Source organism: Elgaria multicarinata, chromosome 3, assembly GCF_023053635.1.
Source record: "Elgaria multicarinata webbii isolate HBS135686 ecotype San Diego chromosome 3, rElgMul1.1.pri, whole genome shotgun sequence".
NCBI classification, from domain to species: Eukaryota; Metazoa; Chordata; class Lepidosauria; order Squamata; family Anguidae; genus Elgaria; species Elgaria multicarinata.
This window is the reverse complement of record NC_086173.1, coordinates 158,651,784-158,665,158: the sequence shown is the minus strand read 5'-3', so window position 1 is coordinate 158,665,158 and position 13,375 is coordinate 158,651,784. Positions and strand designations below refer to the sequence as shown.

General features: G+C 42.8%; 1 protein-coding gene across 1 annotated transcript in view; it reads right to left on the bottom strand.

Annotated features, from left to right (window-relative positions):
• Window positions 1–5,160: 5,160 nt before the first annotated feature.
• The window catches only part of LOC134396142 (zinc finger protein ZFP2-like), a 110,629-nt gene continuing 102,414 nt past the window's right edge, over window positions 5,161–13,375 (bottom strand). Inside the window, exons 4-6 of the mRNA XM_063122523.1 lie at window positions 13,029–13,111; window positions 9,990–10,116; window positions 5,161–7,165 (exon numbers count right to left, since the gene is read on the bottom strand). Coding sequence (XP_062978593.1) covers window positions 6,246–7,165; window positions 9,990–10,116; window positions 13,029–13,111 — 1,130 coding nt within the window. The 3' untranslated portion in view covers window positions 5,161–6,245. The remainder of the gene's footprint in view (window positions 7,166–9,989; window positions 10,117–13,028; window positions 13,112–13,375) is intronic.

Below are 13,375 nucleotides of genomic sequence, written 5' to 3'. Positions count from 1 at the left end.
TCCTACAGAGGAGGGCCAGGATCTCTTCTCGATCCTTCCAGAGTGCAGAACATGGAATAACGGGCTCAAGTTACAGGAAGCCAGATTCCGGCTGGACATCAGGAAAAACTTCTTTACTGTTAGAGCAGTGCGACAATGGAATCAGTTACCTAGGGAGGTTGTGGGCTATCTCACACTAGAGGCCTTCAAGAGGCAGCTGGACAACCATCTGTCAGGGATGCTTTAGTGTGGATTCCTGCACTAAGCAGGGAGTTGGACTCGATGGCCTTGTAGGCCCCTTCCAACTCTGCTATTCTATGATTCTAAAATCTTTTTTTTTTTAATGCCAAGTGCGCTAGCAAATTAGTGTACCTGTGCTGTTAACCACTGTATTAAATACTGCATCTGGTTGTGGATAAATTCATACCAGACTGCCCACCATTCTTCCGAAACCAAATCCAATACATCCAGATATTTTAGTTGCGTCTCAAAACCCTTCCTCTAAGAAGATAGTTCTAGATTCCTACACATAACATCCATGCCTGATGATTCAAAAACAGTTACTTCTAATTATCTTTTTGCAATTACTCTCAACGGTGATTTTTTTTTAACGAAAAGACTGAATAAAGAAAGGTTTTTATGTAAGTGGCATTTATGGAAGGAACATGTTAACCTGACTCCGAAAAGATGGCTATGTTGGTGCCTGGTGGACATCACTGGGGAGAGCATTACACAATCAGGGGGCCACCACCAAGAAGGCTTTCTCTTCCTTGTTGCCATCTTCCAACCCTCCCTTGGAGGGCCTCCGATGTTGATTGCAATAAACAGGTAGGTTCATACCAAGAGAGGAACTTTGTCAGGTATTGTGGTCCCGTTCATTCTCTCTCACACACATGAAAACACCCCCTACCCGTTCGCATCCACATATTCAGTACTCCGTACTCAATGTACAACACACATGGAGTTCTCACAACACTTGGTCACACTCACATGCTCTGTGGTTTCTCTTGCAAGAAAAAGGTTTTACAAAAGATTTTGCCTCAGAACTTGTGTGAACTGTTTGGTGCTTTACTGTTGTCATAAGGCCTTTTGAATTCAGGGGCTGATTTAATGGGGAAATTATTAGTGCATTCTTTTCCAAATCTCCCATAAATTCCCTCACCCCTATTAGCCACAAATTGATCTGCTAACACGGCAGCATCTTTAAAATTTTCCGGCATTCTGTCTCTGACAAGAATATTTATTCTTGAGGTAGCTGACATAAAAGTTGATCAAGGATCATTAGATTCCTTATTTCTTCTTTAGTTGTAGCTTTGACACTTTGAAACCACCTGTCGAACATCTCTGTCAGTTTGTATGAATATTCTGTAAAAGACTTTGAAGGTTATTCTACTTTATCCACATACATCTACCTCCCTCAACCTCCCAGGGAATACTAACCACCTCCAAATCCTATAATCCCACTTTCCTTGAAACAAGCCTCTACCACACTCTTTTGTGTGCGGTCACACTAGGCAGGGCTCCTGCAGCTTTAACTGTTGTGATGAAGAGGGAATGTCACCAGGTGCTGCATGCCTACAAATGATACCTGCTGAAATTCCCTTTTTCAATACAACTGTTAAAGATACAGAAGCCCTGTCCTCCTTTTCATATGGTCACCCTAACCAAAGCCCTATGCAGTTTTACTCAGGAGTAAGTCTCCTTTGAATCCATTGGGACTTACTTCTGAGAAAACATTCATAAGATCAGGGCTGCAAAGCTGGAAACCTAGGCAAGCTTATATATAACGATAATAACATTATTGCTATAATAGTTATTATAAGATCCTCCCATTCATAATGTAAAAATAACCTGTTAGTCTGAAATTAAAACCACACAAAATGGTTAGGTAAATATAGTTTAATGTGAATCCCCTACAAGTGCAAGTGAGTTATTAGACCATTCGCTTTGGAGAAAGCAAAAAACCCAAGCCTCTAAGAACAGAAGAGATTTGGGATGGAAATGCCTTGAGCACCAGTGGCTCAATATTTGCTTTCTAAGCACTTCTGAGCAATCTGTGATGCTTCTAGAGAAGGAAATCATGACTTTTTGGTTCCAGGAAATTCCCTTGCTGGGGTGCCTCCAAAACGGTCTTGAGAACTGTCATTACTTTTAATTGGGAGAAAATGAACTAAGGACGCAATCCTGTGCATGTTTAGACAGACAGATTTCTACAACTCCCAGCATACCCCAGCCAGCCATGGAGTTGTAGGACTTTTGCCTATCTAAACATGAGCATTAAATACTCTTCCTTCAGAAACAAAGCCCTATGAAGAGAGACTGAAAGAACTGGGCATGCTTAGCCTGGAGAAGAGAAGATTGAGGGGAGACATGATAGCACTCTTCAAATACTTGAAAGGTTGTCACACAGAGGAGGGCCAGGATCTCTTCTCGATCCTCCCAGAGTGCAGGACACGGAATAACGGGCTCAAGTTAAAGGAAGCCAGATTCCAGCTGGATTTCAGGAAAAACTTCCTGACTGTTAGAGCAGTACGACAATGGAACCAGTTACCTAGGGAGGTTGTGGGCTCTCCCACACTAGAGGCCTTCAAGAGGCAGCTGGACAACCATCTGTCAGGCATGCTTTAGGGTGGATTCCTGCATTGAGCAGGGGGTTAGACTCCATGGCCTTATAGGCCCCTTTCAACTCTACTAGTCTATGATTCTAAGTACCTGACAGTGCCCTGAATTCTGGGTGGGAAGAGGAGCGTGCTCAGAATTCTGGGTCCCAGAAGTAGGGTGACCCTATGGAAAAGAGGACAGGGCTCCTGTATCTTTAACAGTTGTATAAAAAAGGGAATTTCAGCAGGTGTCAGTTGTAGGCATGCAGAACCTGGTGACATTCCCTCTTCATCACCACAATTAAAGCTGCAGGAGCTCTGCCCAGAGGGACCAGATACAAAAGAGGACAGGGCTCCTGCTGCTTTAACTCTTGTGATGAAGCAGGTATTTCACCAGGTGCTGCCTGCCTACAAATGACACCTGCTGAGATTCCCTTTTCTATACAACTGTTAAAGACAAAGGAGTCCTGTCCTCCTTTTCATAGGGTCACCCTAGCCAGAAGATATTGCATTCAAAAAGATGTTTGGCCTTGAGCCACTGCCATGGAGAAAGAACAGAGCAAGCATATTCATTACCACCTGTGGTAGTAGATCTTAGTTTTATGCTTCACTCTTGGGCCAAATAATTCAGAATTGTAATTCGCTCTGCCAAGGTGCAATCTGAAAAAGATGTAGTTGCTGTTTATGCGTGCGTCTACCTGCAAGGGCAAAAGCCTTATTTAACTTACATAACTCTTACCAAGTATGTTCTGGTGTACATTCCAGGGGTTGCCTTCGGCCAAAGCCCTGAAACCCTGGTACCTAAAGGATCGCCCTCCCCTAGTGTGACCATATGGAAAGGAGGACAGGGCTCCTGTATCTTTAACAGTTGTATAGAAAAGGGAAATTTCCGCCGGTGTCATTTGTATGCATGCATCACCCACTGAAATTCCCTCTTCATCACAACAGTTAAAGCTGCAGGACTCCTTTTCTCTTTTGTAGCTGGTTACTCTAGTAAAGCTCCTGCAGCTTTAAATGTGATAAAGAGGGAATTTCACCAGGTGCTGCCTGCATACAAATGACACCTGTTGAAATTCCCTTTTCTATGCAACTGTTGAAAGATACGGGAGCCCTGTCCTCCTTTTCATATGGTCACCTTACCTTCCCCCGTACAGTCCCCCCACACACTCAGGTCTTTTGGGGAGAACTTACTCCAGGTAGCCAAAACTAGGCTGACAACTGTTAACCAGAGGACCTTTACTTCTGGAATGGCCTGCCGGTAGAGATTCATCAACTTAACTCTCTCTCTCTCTCTCTCTCTGAATTTAAGACCGCTTTAAAGACTAACCTTTACCGGAAGGCCTACCCAGATGACTGTTAAACTGAAGAATTTGATGTCCTGATTGTTATTTTAATATTGTATTGGTTTTATCTGCTGTTTTTATTTGTTTTATGCATTTGATTTATATTGTATTGCTGTATTGTTGTTCCCTACCTTGATCCAAAAGGCCATTGACTAGGGATACCTTTGACCCCCCTCATGAAATCATGAATTTAGCCATCTAAATTCTAACAGCTAACAGGCTCTTTTTCCATACCGTTAAAGATACTCAACCATTTGATCTGCAGCAATTGGCAGGTCATGCACTTTATATTTCCATGATGCGAAAAGGTTCACCTGCGGATTCCTGTACCTGCAACTCCTATTGAAGGGCCTACCTACACGAGGCATTTATTGTGCGCTTGTGATTCCTCACTCACTGTAGTTTGTGGGGGGTTTACACGAGGCCATCCTCCTCCAATGCATCTCCTATTCTTTGCAACCATTTTAATGTTGTTTTATTAAGGAAAAAACTGGTACATTGGGGAATGGCAGAATGAAACCCTGCTGTATTTGCGCAATTCTTCTATATCACAGCACCACCTAGAGGTTCTGTAATGAAACATATAGAAAGGCAGAGAAGGAGAAACCCCGGGGGGGGGGGGGGGGAGAGACGTGTGTAGAGGATATAATCTTAATGCCTCGGTAATATGACGGGTTAAAAGCCTCATGTAGAAAAGCCCAAAGACACAGATCCAGGAGCCAATTGAAAAATTGACAGCCTTATTAGCAGGTGAACAATGAGCCTTTTTGTAGTCTAGGAGCCTCAGTAGTTTCATTCCTCCGAGTGCCTACTCCGAGGGAAGCTTGGAGAATGGCAACAAAGGAGAAGGCCTTTTCAGTGGTGGGGCCCCAAATTATGGAATGATCTCCCTGACGAGGCTCGCCTGGTGCCAACTCAGTTATCTTTCCAGTGCCAGGTCAAGACTTTTGTCTTCTCTCAAGCGGTTAACAACATATGCTGAATTTTTTCTTAACTGACCCCAGAATAGTTTGTTTTAAATGGATACTGATGTTTTTATGTTTATGATGGTTTTAAATTTTTATATTTGTTTTTAATGTTCACTGTTTTTAACTGTTGTAAACTGCCCAGAGAGCTTCAGCTATGGGGCGGTATATTAATAATAATAATAATAATAATAATAATAATGATGATGCCACATCTGCTGCCCCAAGCTTGTTGAAGGAGGATGGGATAAAGTGCAACACAACAGCCCATAATAATGTTGAGACTTTTTATTGAGGGGATACCACGGGCAAATTTTAGTTGCTGCTTTGTTTCAACAACACCACAGGTTCAGCAGAATATATAGAACTTTTATTGACAGAAAGCTATTAAAAGTATTCAGTCTCTTCAACCACCAAAAGATCGCCGTTCTATAACAGATGATATTCGGAACAAAATGTCTCCTCTCTCCGTAAGTGGAGAGGCAGTAATGTAGGCTTTTCTTCTGTTGGGCATATCTTTACTAGCAGATGTCGACCCTTAAAATTGTGGCCTAGGGGCTGTTTCACACTTCTAACAAGACATCGGCCCTGTTCAGAAGACACCTTAAACCATTGTTTTAACCATGGTGGTTAAGCCAGAAAGCCAGGCTCCATTCAGAAGACACCTTAAACCACGGCTTTAACCATGGTGGTTAAGCCAGAAAGCCAGGCCCCATTCAGAAGACACCTTAAACCATGGCTTTAACTACAGTGAATAAAGCAAAAGGCCTTATTCACCGTGGTTAAAGCCATGGTTTAAGGTATCTTCTGAACAGGCCCATCTCATCCTCCCAGATGCAGATACCTTGGCAGTTCCAGTTTCAGTCACTGCCCCCTTCTCTGTGGTCATGTTATCCTTGAATGGGAACCATAGAAATAAAGTAATAGATAGAGAGTCCTTTTCTCTGCAGACTGGATTTCCTTGGGTTTTTTTTGCATGCGTGGCCATTTCTCTTTCTAGGGTGGTAACAACAACATGGCCTCCTATGAGAAATGTTAAGAACCTCCCCCCGGATATTAACTGTGAATCTCTCTGAAGATAAACCATTGCACTTTTCTGACAGAAACAGCTCCTATGCTCAGAACACCTCTGTCCTCTGTGAATTCCCTCACATTTTTTAATCAATCTGAGGGGAGCTTCTTCCCCACTCAAAGCATTTGACCAATTCCTCCCTCACATGGATTCTCTGATGATCCTTCAGGTGCTCTCTCTAACTGAAGGTTTCCTCATACTGAGGACTTTTGCATGGTCAGTATGAAATCTCTGGTATTTCTTTTACATCACCATGGCTAAAGCATTTCCTACATTCAGAACTTATTTATAGCTTCTTTTCAGTATGAATTCTCTGGTGACTCATCAAGACCCCACTTTGGCTGAAGCATTTCCCACACTGAGAGCATTTGTATGGCTTTTCTCCCGTATGTATTCTCTGATGTTTCTTCAACGTTTCACTCCGAGTGAACCTTTTGCCACACTGAGAACATTCATACGGTTTCTCTCCGGTATGAGTTCTCTGATGGCTCATCAAGGCTGCGCTCTGCCTGAAGCTTTTCCCGCAATGAGAACATTTGTACGGTTTCTCCCCAGTATGAATTCTCCGATGTTTCTTCAAAGTTTCACTCCGAGTGAAGCCTCTCCCGCACTCGGGGCATTTGTAGGGCTTCTCTCCGGTATGAATTCTCTGATGACACCTCAAGGCTCCACTCTGCCTGAAGGTTTTCCCACACTGAAAACATTTGTACGGTTTGTCTCCAGTGTGAATTCCTTGCTGGCTCACTAATGCTGGTCTAAAAGCGGGGATTTTCCGATTCTCAGGACATTCATATCTTTTCTCGCCGGGGAAAGTTCTCTGTTTATGAGAGTATGAATTCTGCAGGAGGTTTTCCTCTGACATGGGATGCTTGTCGTAGTCTTCCCAGGTATGTATCATATCAAGTCCTGATGCGTAGTGATACCTTCTACCATACTTAGACAGCAAGGGCATTATATCACTTCGGTGTTCTTTGGAAGCCGGACTAATTGCTGCTATAAGACTTTCTGTGAGCTCATGACATTCATTCTCTCTCTTCACTGGCTGATTTCCCCATTCTTCTTTGGACTCAGTTCCTTCCTCATGTATCATAGCTGTCTCCAGCACATTTGTTTGGCTTATATGTGGAGCTGTGCTGGCTGTTTCCTCTGACTCCTTTCTTCCAAACTGGGAATTCTCTGTCTTGAGTGGACTTCCTTTCTCGTCACCTGCAGAGACAAGAAAGAATAATTTTGCCCAGATGAATTCTTATTAAGTTGCCAGCAACCTTAGGGTGGCCCTATGAAAAGGAGGACAGGGCTCCTGTATCTTTAACAGTTGTATTGAAAAGGAAATTTCAGCAGGTATCATTTGTATATATGGTAGGGTGACCATATGAAAAGGAGGACACGGCTCCTGTATCTTTAACAGTGATATTGAAAAGGAAATTTCAGCAAGTGTCATTTGTATATATGGTAGGGTGACCATATGAAAAGGAGGACACGGCTCCTGTATCTTTAACTGTGGTATTGAAAAGGAAATTTCAGCAAGTGTCATTTGTATATATGGTAGGGTGACCATATGAAAAGGAGGACACGGCTCCTGTATCTTTAACAGTGATATTGAAAAGGAAATTTCAGCAAGTGTCATTTGTATATATGGTAGGGTGACCATATGAAAAGGAGGACACGGCTCCTGTATCTTTAACAGTGGTATTGAAAAGGAAATTTCAGCAGGTGTCATTTGTATATATGGTAGGGTGACCATATGAAAAGGAGGACACGGCTCCTGTATCTTTAACAGTGGTATTGAAAAGGAAATTTCAGCAAGTGTCATTTGTATATATGGTAGGGTGACCATATGAAAAGGAGGACACGGCTCCTGTATCTTTAACAGTGATATTGAAAAGGAAATTTCAGCAAGTGTCATTTGTATATATGGTAGGGTGACCATATGAAAAGGAGGACACGGCTCCTGTATCTTTAACAGTGGTATTGAAAAGGAAATTTCAGCAAGTGTCATTTGTATATATGGTAGGGTGACCATATGAAAAGGAGGACACGGCTCCTGTATCTTTAACAGTGGTATTGAAAAGGAAATTTCAGCAGGTGTCATTTGTATATATGGTAGGGTGACCATATGAAAAGGAGGACACGGCTCCTGTATCTTTAACAGTGGTATTGAAAAGGAAATTTCAGCAGGTATCATTTGTATATATGGTAGGGTGACCATATGAAAAGGAGGACACGGCTCCTGTATCTTTAACAGTGGTATTGAAAAGGAAATTTCAGCAAGTGTCATTTGTATATATGGTAGGGTGACCATATGAAAAGGAGGACACGGCTCCTGTATCTTTAACAGTGGTATTGAAAAGGAAATTTCAGCAAGTGTCATTTGTATATATGGTAGGGTGACCATATGAAAAGGAGGACACGGCTCCTGTATCTTTAACAGTGGTATTGAAAAGGAAATTTCAGCAAGTGTCATTTGTATATATGGTAGGGTGACCATATGAAAAGGAGGACACGGCTCCTGTATCTTTAACAGTGATATTGAAAAGGAAATTTCAGCAGGTGTCATTTGCAGATATGGGGAACCTGGGGAAATTTCCTCTTCATCACAACAGTTAAAGCTGCAGGAGCTATACTAGAGTGACCAGATTTAAAAGAGGGCAGGGCACCTGCAGCTTTAACTGTTGTGATGAAGCGGAAATTTTCCCAGGTTCCCCATATCTACAAATGACACCTGCTGAAATTTCCTTTTCAATACCACTGTTAAAGATACAGGAGCCTGTCCTCCTTTTCATATGGTCACCCTATATATGGGGAACCTGGTGAAATTTCCACTTCATCACAACAGTTAAAGCTGCAGGTACCCTGTCCTCTTTAGTATCTGGTCACTCTAGTATAGCTCCTGCAGCTTTAACTGTTGTGATGAAGACAGAATTTCCTCAGGTTCCCCATATATAAAAATGACACCTGCTGAAATTCTCTGTTCAATGCCACTGTTAAAGATACAGGAGCCCTGTCTGCCTTTTTATATGGTCACCCTAAGCAACCTCCTTTTGGCTGGCATTTCTTTCTAAGCGATTGCTCTCTCTGCTAGATCTGTTTCTTTCTATCTCTGTGTTTTTTTCCAAACCCCTCTTTTTATCTGGGGCTGTGGTTTTCAAGCTGTGTAACAACAACGACAACATCAGGTAGTTTGTAGAGGAAGATCCTGTTATAAGAAATATTAAGAAAGGGACCAAATATAAAAATTGGCAATATCCTAACACCCTTATGTGTGACCATGTCATTTTCCCTCCCTTCAAAGGCCACAGCAGAACACACTTTAAAAGGGGCTTGAAAATGAATTTGCACCAATTGGTTCCCCTTTGCTCATGAAAGCGGTTTAAATTAATATAATAGTACTAGGTTTTGAAATGTTTTATATTTTATATTTTATTGTATTTCATTTTTTATTTATCTTTTAGCCTTGTCTGAGGAGAGATTTGAGTCAGGTTTATAAAACCATGCCTGGTGTGAAGAAAGTAGCTGTCATGTTTCTTAGGGTGACCCGATGGAAAGGAGGACAGGGCTCCTGTATCTTTAACAATCGTATAAAAAGGGGAATTTCAGCAGGTGTCATTTGTATATATGGAGAACCTGGTGGAATTCCTGCTTCATCACAACAGCCAGTGTGGTGTAGTGGCTAAGGTGTTGGACTCGGAGGTGGGAGATCCGAGTTGTGTCCCCACTCGGCCATGGAAACCCACCGGGTGACTTTGGGCCAGTCACAGACTCTCAGCCCAACCCACCTCACAGGGTTGTTGTTGTGAGAATAAAATGGAGAAGAGGAGGGTTATGTAAGCCACCTTGGGTTCCTTCGAGGAAAAAAGGTGAGATATAAATGAAGTAAATAAATAAACAGTTTAAGTTGCAGGAGCATTGCCCTCTTTTGTATCCGGTCATGCTGGGCAGGGCTCTTGCAGTTTTAACTGTTGTGATGAAGGAATTTCACCAGGTGCTGCATGCTTACAAAAGACACTTGCTGAACAGAAGAGCTCCTTACCCACAGAATCTACATTCCCACCGTCCTCCTGCAGGACTTGCCAGATTATGGTCTGTTGGCCCGGCTGGGCCAGACTTCGCTTGACTATCTGCAAAGAGAGGCTTGTTTCTGTGGGGTCCATCGGTTCCTGCACACAGGAAAAGAAGACAGCGGCCCACTCACCGTCAGGTTTTGTTGGAGAAGGAAGAATGCAAAACTTACACACCCAGCCCGATTAGTTTTACGACGTGATGTCTTTAAAACCTCCTCTGCCTCTGAATTGCAAAGTGTTATTTCTGTAACAACTCCTATGTCAGATGTGTGGCAAAAAACTATTATGTCTTTAGATCAGCCTTCCTCAACCTGGGGCGCTCCAGATGTGTTGGACTACAACTCCCAGAATGCCCCAGCCAGCTGGCTGGGGCATTCTGGGAGATGCAGTCCAACACATCTGGAGTGCCCCAGGTTGAGGAAGGCTGCTTTAGATACTCCTATGCCAGCTGGCTGGTCAATTTTTATGTCTTTAAAAGGGCCTCTCCAATTTTATAAAGGGTGGTATCTTAAACCAAAGTCAATACAGAAAACAAAACGGGTTTAAGGAAATTAGTATAATACGCAGTTCAAATTGCGCATACTGAAGTGAAACAACTAAACCATAAAAAGTGGTAATAGACGCTTGATAATTTTAAAATGTAATACTTTAACACATAACATGAAATTAGAATAAACACTAAGTAGTCCACAAATACTGAGTATCCATCTGTTCCATATGCGTTTCGGTCCCAAGGGTCTTTGTTAGTGGGATAAGATATTATACAACATTCTAGCCCAATTAACTCAATTGTTCCATTCGGACCAAATATTAACCCTTGTGCAGCTTATCTGTGTCAGCTGGTTTATGGATGCATCAGGAAAGTGTAGTGGCTAAAGTGTTGGTCTGGGAGTCAGGAGATCCGGGTTCTAGTCCCCACTCGGCCATGGAAACCCACAGGGTGACTTTGGGCCAGTCACGGCCTCTCAGCCCAACCTACCGCACAGGGTTGTTGTTGTGAGGATAAAATGGAGAGGAGGAGGATTATGTACGCCGCCTTGGGTTCCTTGCAGGAAAAAAGGCGGGATATAAATGCAAAAATAAATTAAAAAAGAAAAAGAGGAACTTAGCATTCCCTCCTATCTCTGAAATATGTAAAAAATGAAAAACATACCAAATTACTTTTCTCCAAGTAGCATAATGTAGGACAAACTATCTAGAGGTAATTCAAATGGAAAATATATTCTCATCACACATATGCTTTTAAAAGATCTGCCTCTCTTGAACCCTTTGCTCTGCCTCTGATGGCCTGCCATATGCCTCACTACCCACAGGGGGCAGCAGTCACCACTGCCGCCTCCCCAAAATTTACAAGTCCTGTGGCAGTGACCCAGATCTGAGAACACAGGTTGCTGCATGGAACCTGTGCCGTCCTCCGAGCTGAGGGAAGCTCGGAGGACGGCAACAAGAGAGAGGGACTTTTCTGTGGTGGCCCCCCAATTGTGGAACGATCTCCCTGACGAGGCCCGCCTGGGGCTGACATTGTTATCTTTTCAGCACCAGGTCAAGACTTTTCTCTTCTCCCAGCAATATGTAATTAGCCTGGGTTTGTTTTTGTATGTTTTTGTGGTTTAAAATTGTATGTTTTTTTTCATTGACATTGTTATTTATTACGGTCACAGACCAGCAAAATCAACATCAAAACATACAAAGGATAGGTAAAAAGTGACATAAAAACAAAATACAGCTTGGTGAGTTGCTTCTCTCAGAAGGATTGCAACGTTATTTTTCTAATTTGCATTGAGGTCATGAGAAATTTAGAGACCCTTTCAGTAATATGGGAGGACACATCCCTTAAACAGATTAATACCAACGTTGTGGGGCTATATCCAGAAAAGGCTGTTAATAAAGGAAAGATTAACTTTTTTTCTGCATTCCTCATACATGTTACAATACAAAATGACATATTCAATAGATTCTATTGCTCCAGAACAGCCTTCCTCAACCTGGGGCGCTCCAGATGTGTTGGACTGCATCTCCCAGAATGCCCCAGCCAGGGCATCTCCCAGAATGCCCCAGCCAGGTTCCTGTTTTTAATGGTTAAAGCATACAGATATGAAGCTGTAGTGAGCCCGTAGTTATTACAATTATTATAGAGCAGTGAAGAGCAAGATTTGTTAGCAGCAGTTCTTAAATGCTGCAGATCTAGATCTATTAGTCTTTGAGCAACAAGAGATTGGGCCTTCTGGAGCCCATAGTTTGTGATTTTAAAATTTTATATATTGTTTTTAATTGTTTTTATCTTGTGTAAACTGCCCAGAGAGCCTCAGCTAGGGGCGGTATACAAATGTAATAAATAACAACAACAACAGAGGAGGGCAACCAGGATGATCAGGGGTCTGGAAACAAAGCCCTATGAAGAGAGACTGAAAGAACTGGGCCTGTTTAGCCTGGAGAAGAGAAGACTGAGGGGAGACATGAGAGCACTCTTCAAATACTTAAAAGGTTGTCACACAGAGGAGGGCCAGGATCTCTTCTCGATCCTCCCAGAGTGCAGGACACGGAATAACGGGCTCAAGTTAAAGGAAGCCAGATTCCGGCTGGACATCAGGAAAAACTTCCTGACTGTTAGAGCAGTGCGACAATGGAATCAGTTACCTAGGGAGGTTGTGGCCTCTCCCACACTAGAGGCCTTCAAGAGGCAGCTGGACAAGCATATGTCGGGGATGCTTTAAGGTGGATTCCTGCATTGAGCAGGGGGTTGGACTCGATGGCCTTGTAGGCCCCTTCCAACTCTGCTATTCTATTATTCTATGAACAACAACATATAGTTTTGGCCCTTGGCTGCCATCCTATGAGTACTGGGGAGATTAGTGCCCTTTAAACCTTCTCACCTCTGGTCAAAATGAGCACAAGCCACGGAACTGTGTCTGCACCCAAAGGAACCAGCCATGTGGGCAGCCATTACAGCTCCTGCGTCATCCCGTCTCTTGGCACATAGCAAACTGACTCACTAGACCCACACATACCTCTTTCACACCAGCCGGGACCATTTCGTGTCCTTCAGGAGGAAGCGATGAACTGGCGTGACTTGGGCATTTGATTCCACTGCCTGCAAAAGACAGAAGGAAGCTTTTAGAAAGGGAACCCATCCGTCCCGTCATCCTTAGGGTGACCACATGCATTGTTTATTTTATTTATCCAATTATTTATGAGTTGTTTGCAGCCCAAGAAAAAGCCACACACGGCGACACAGAAATTAAAACGTGTAACAATAACGTAAGAAAAATTGAAAAAGAAGAAAAGTAATCTTGCAAAAACGGTGAGCAGAATTACAAAATAATTCGAACACCAAGTGGGAAAAAGTGAACTAAAA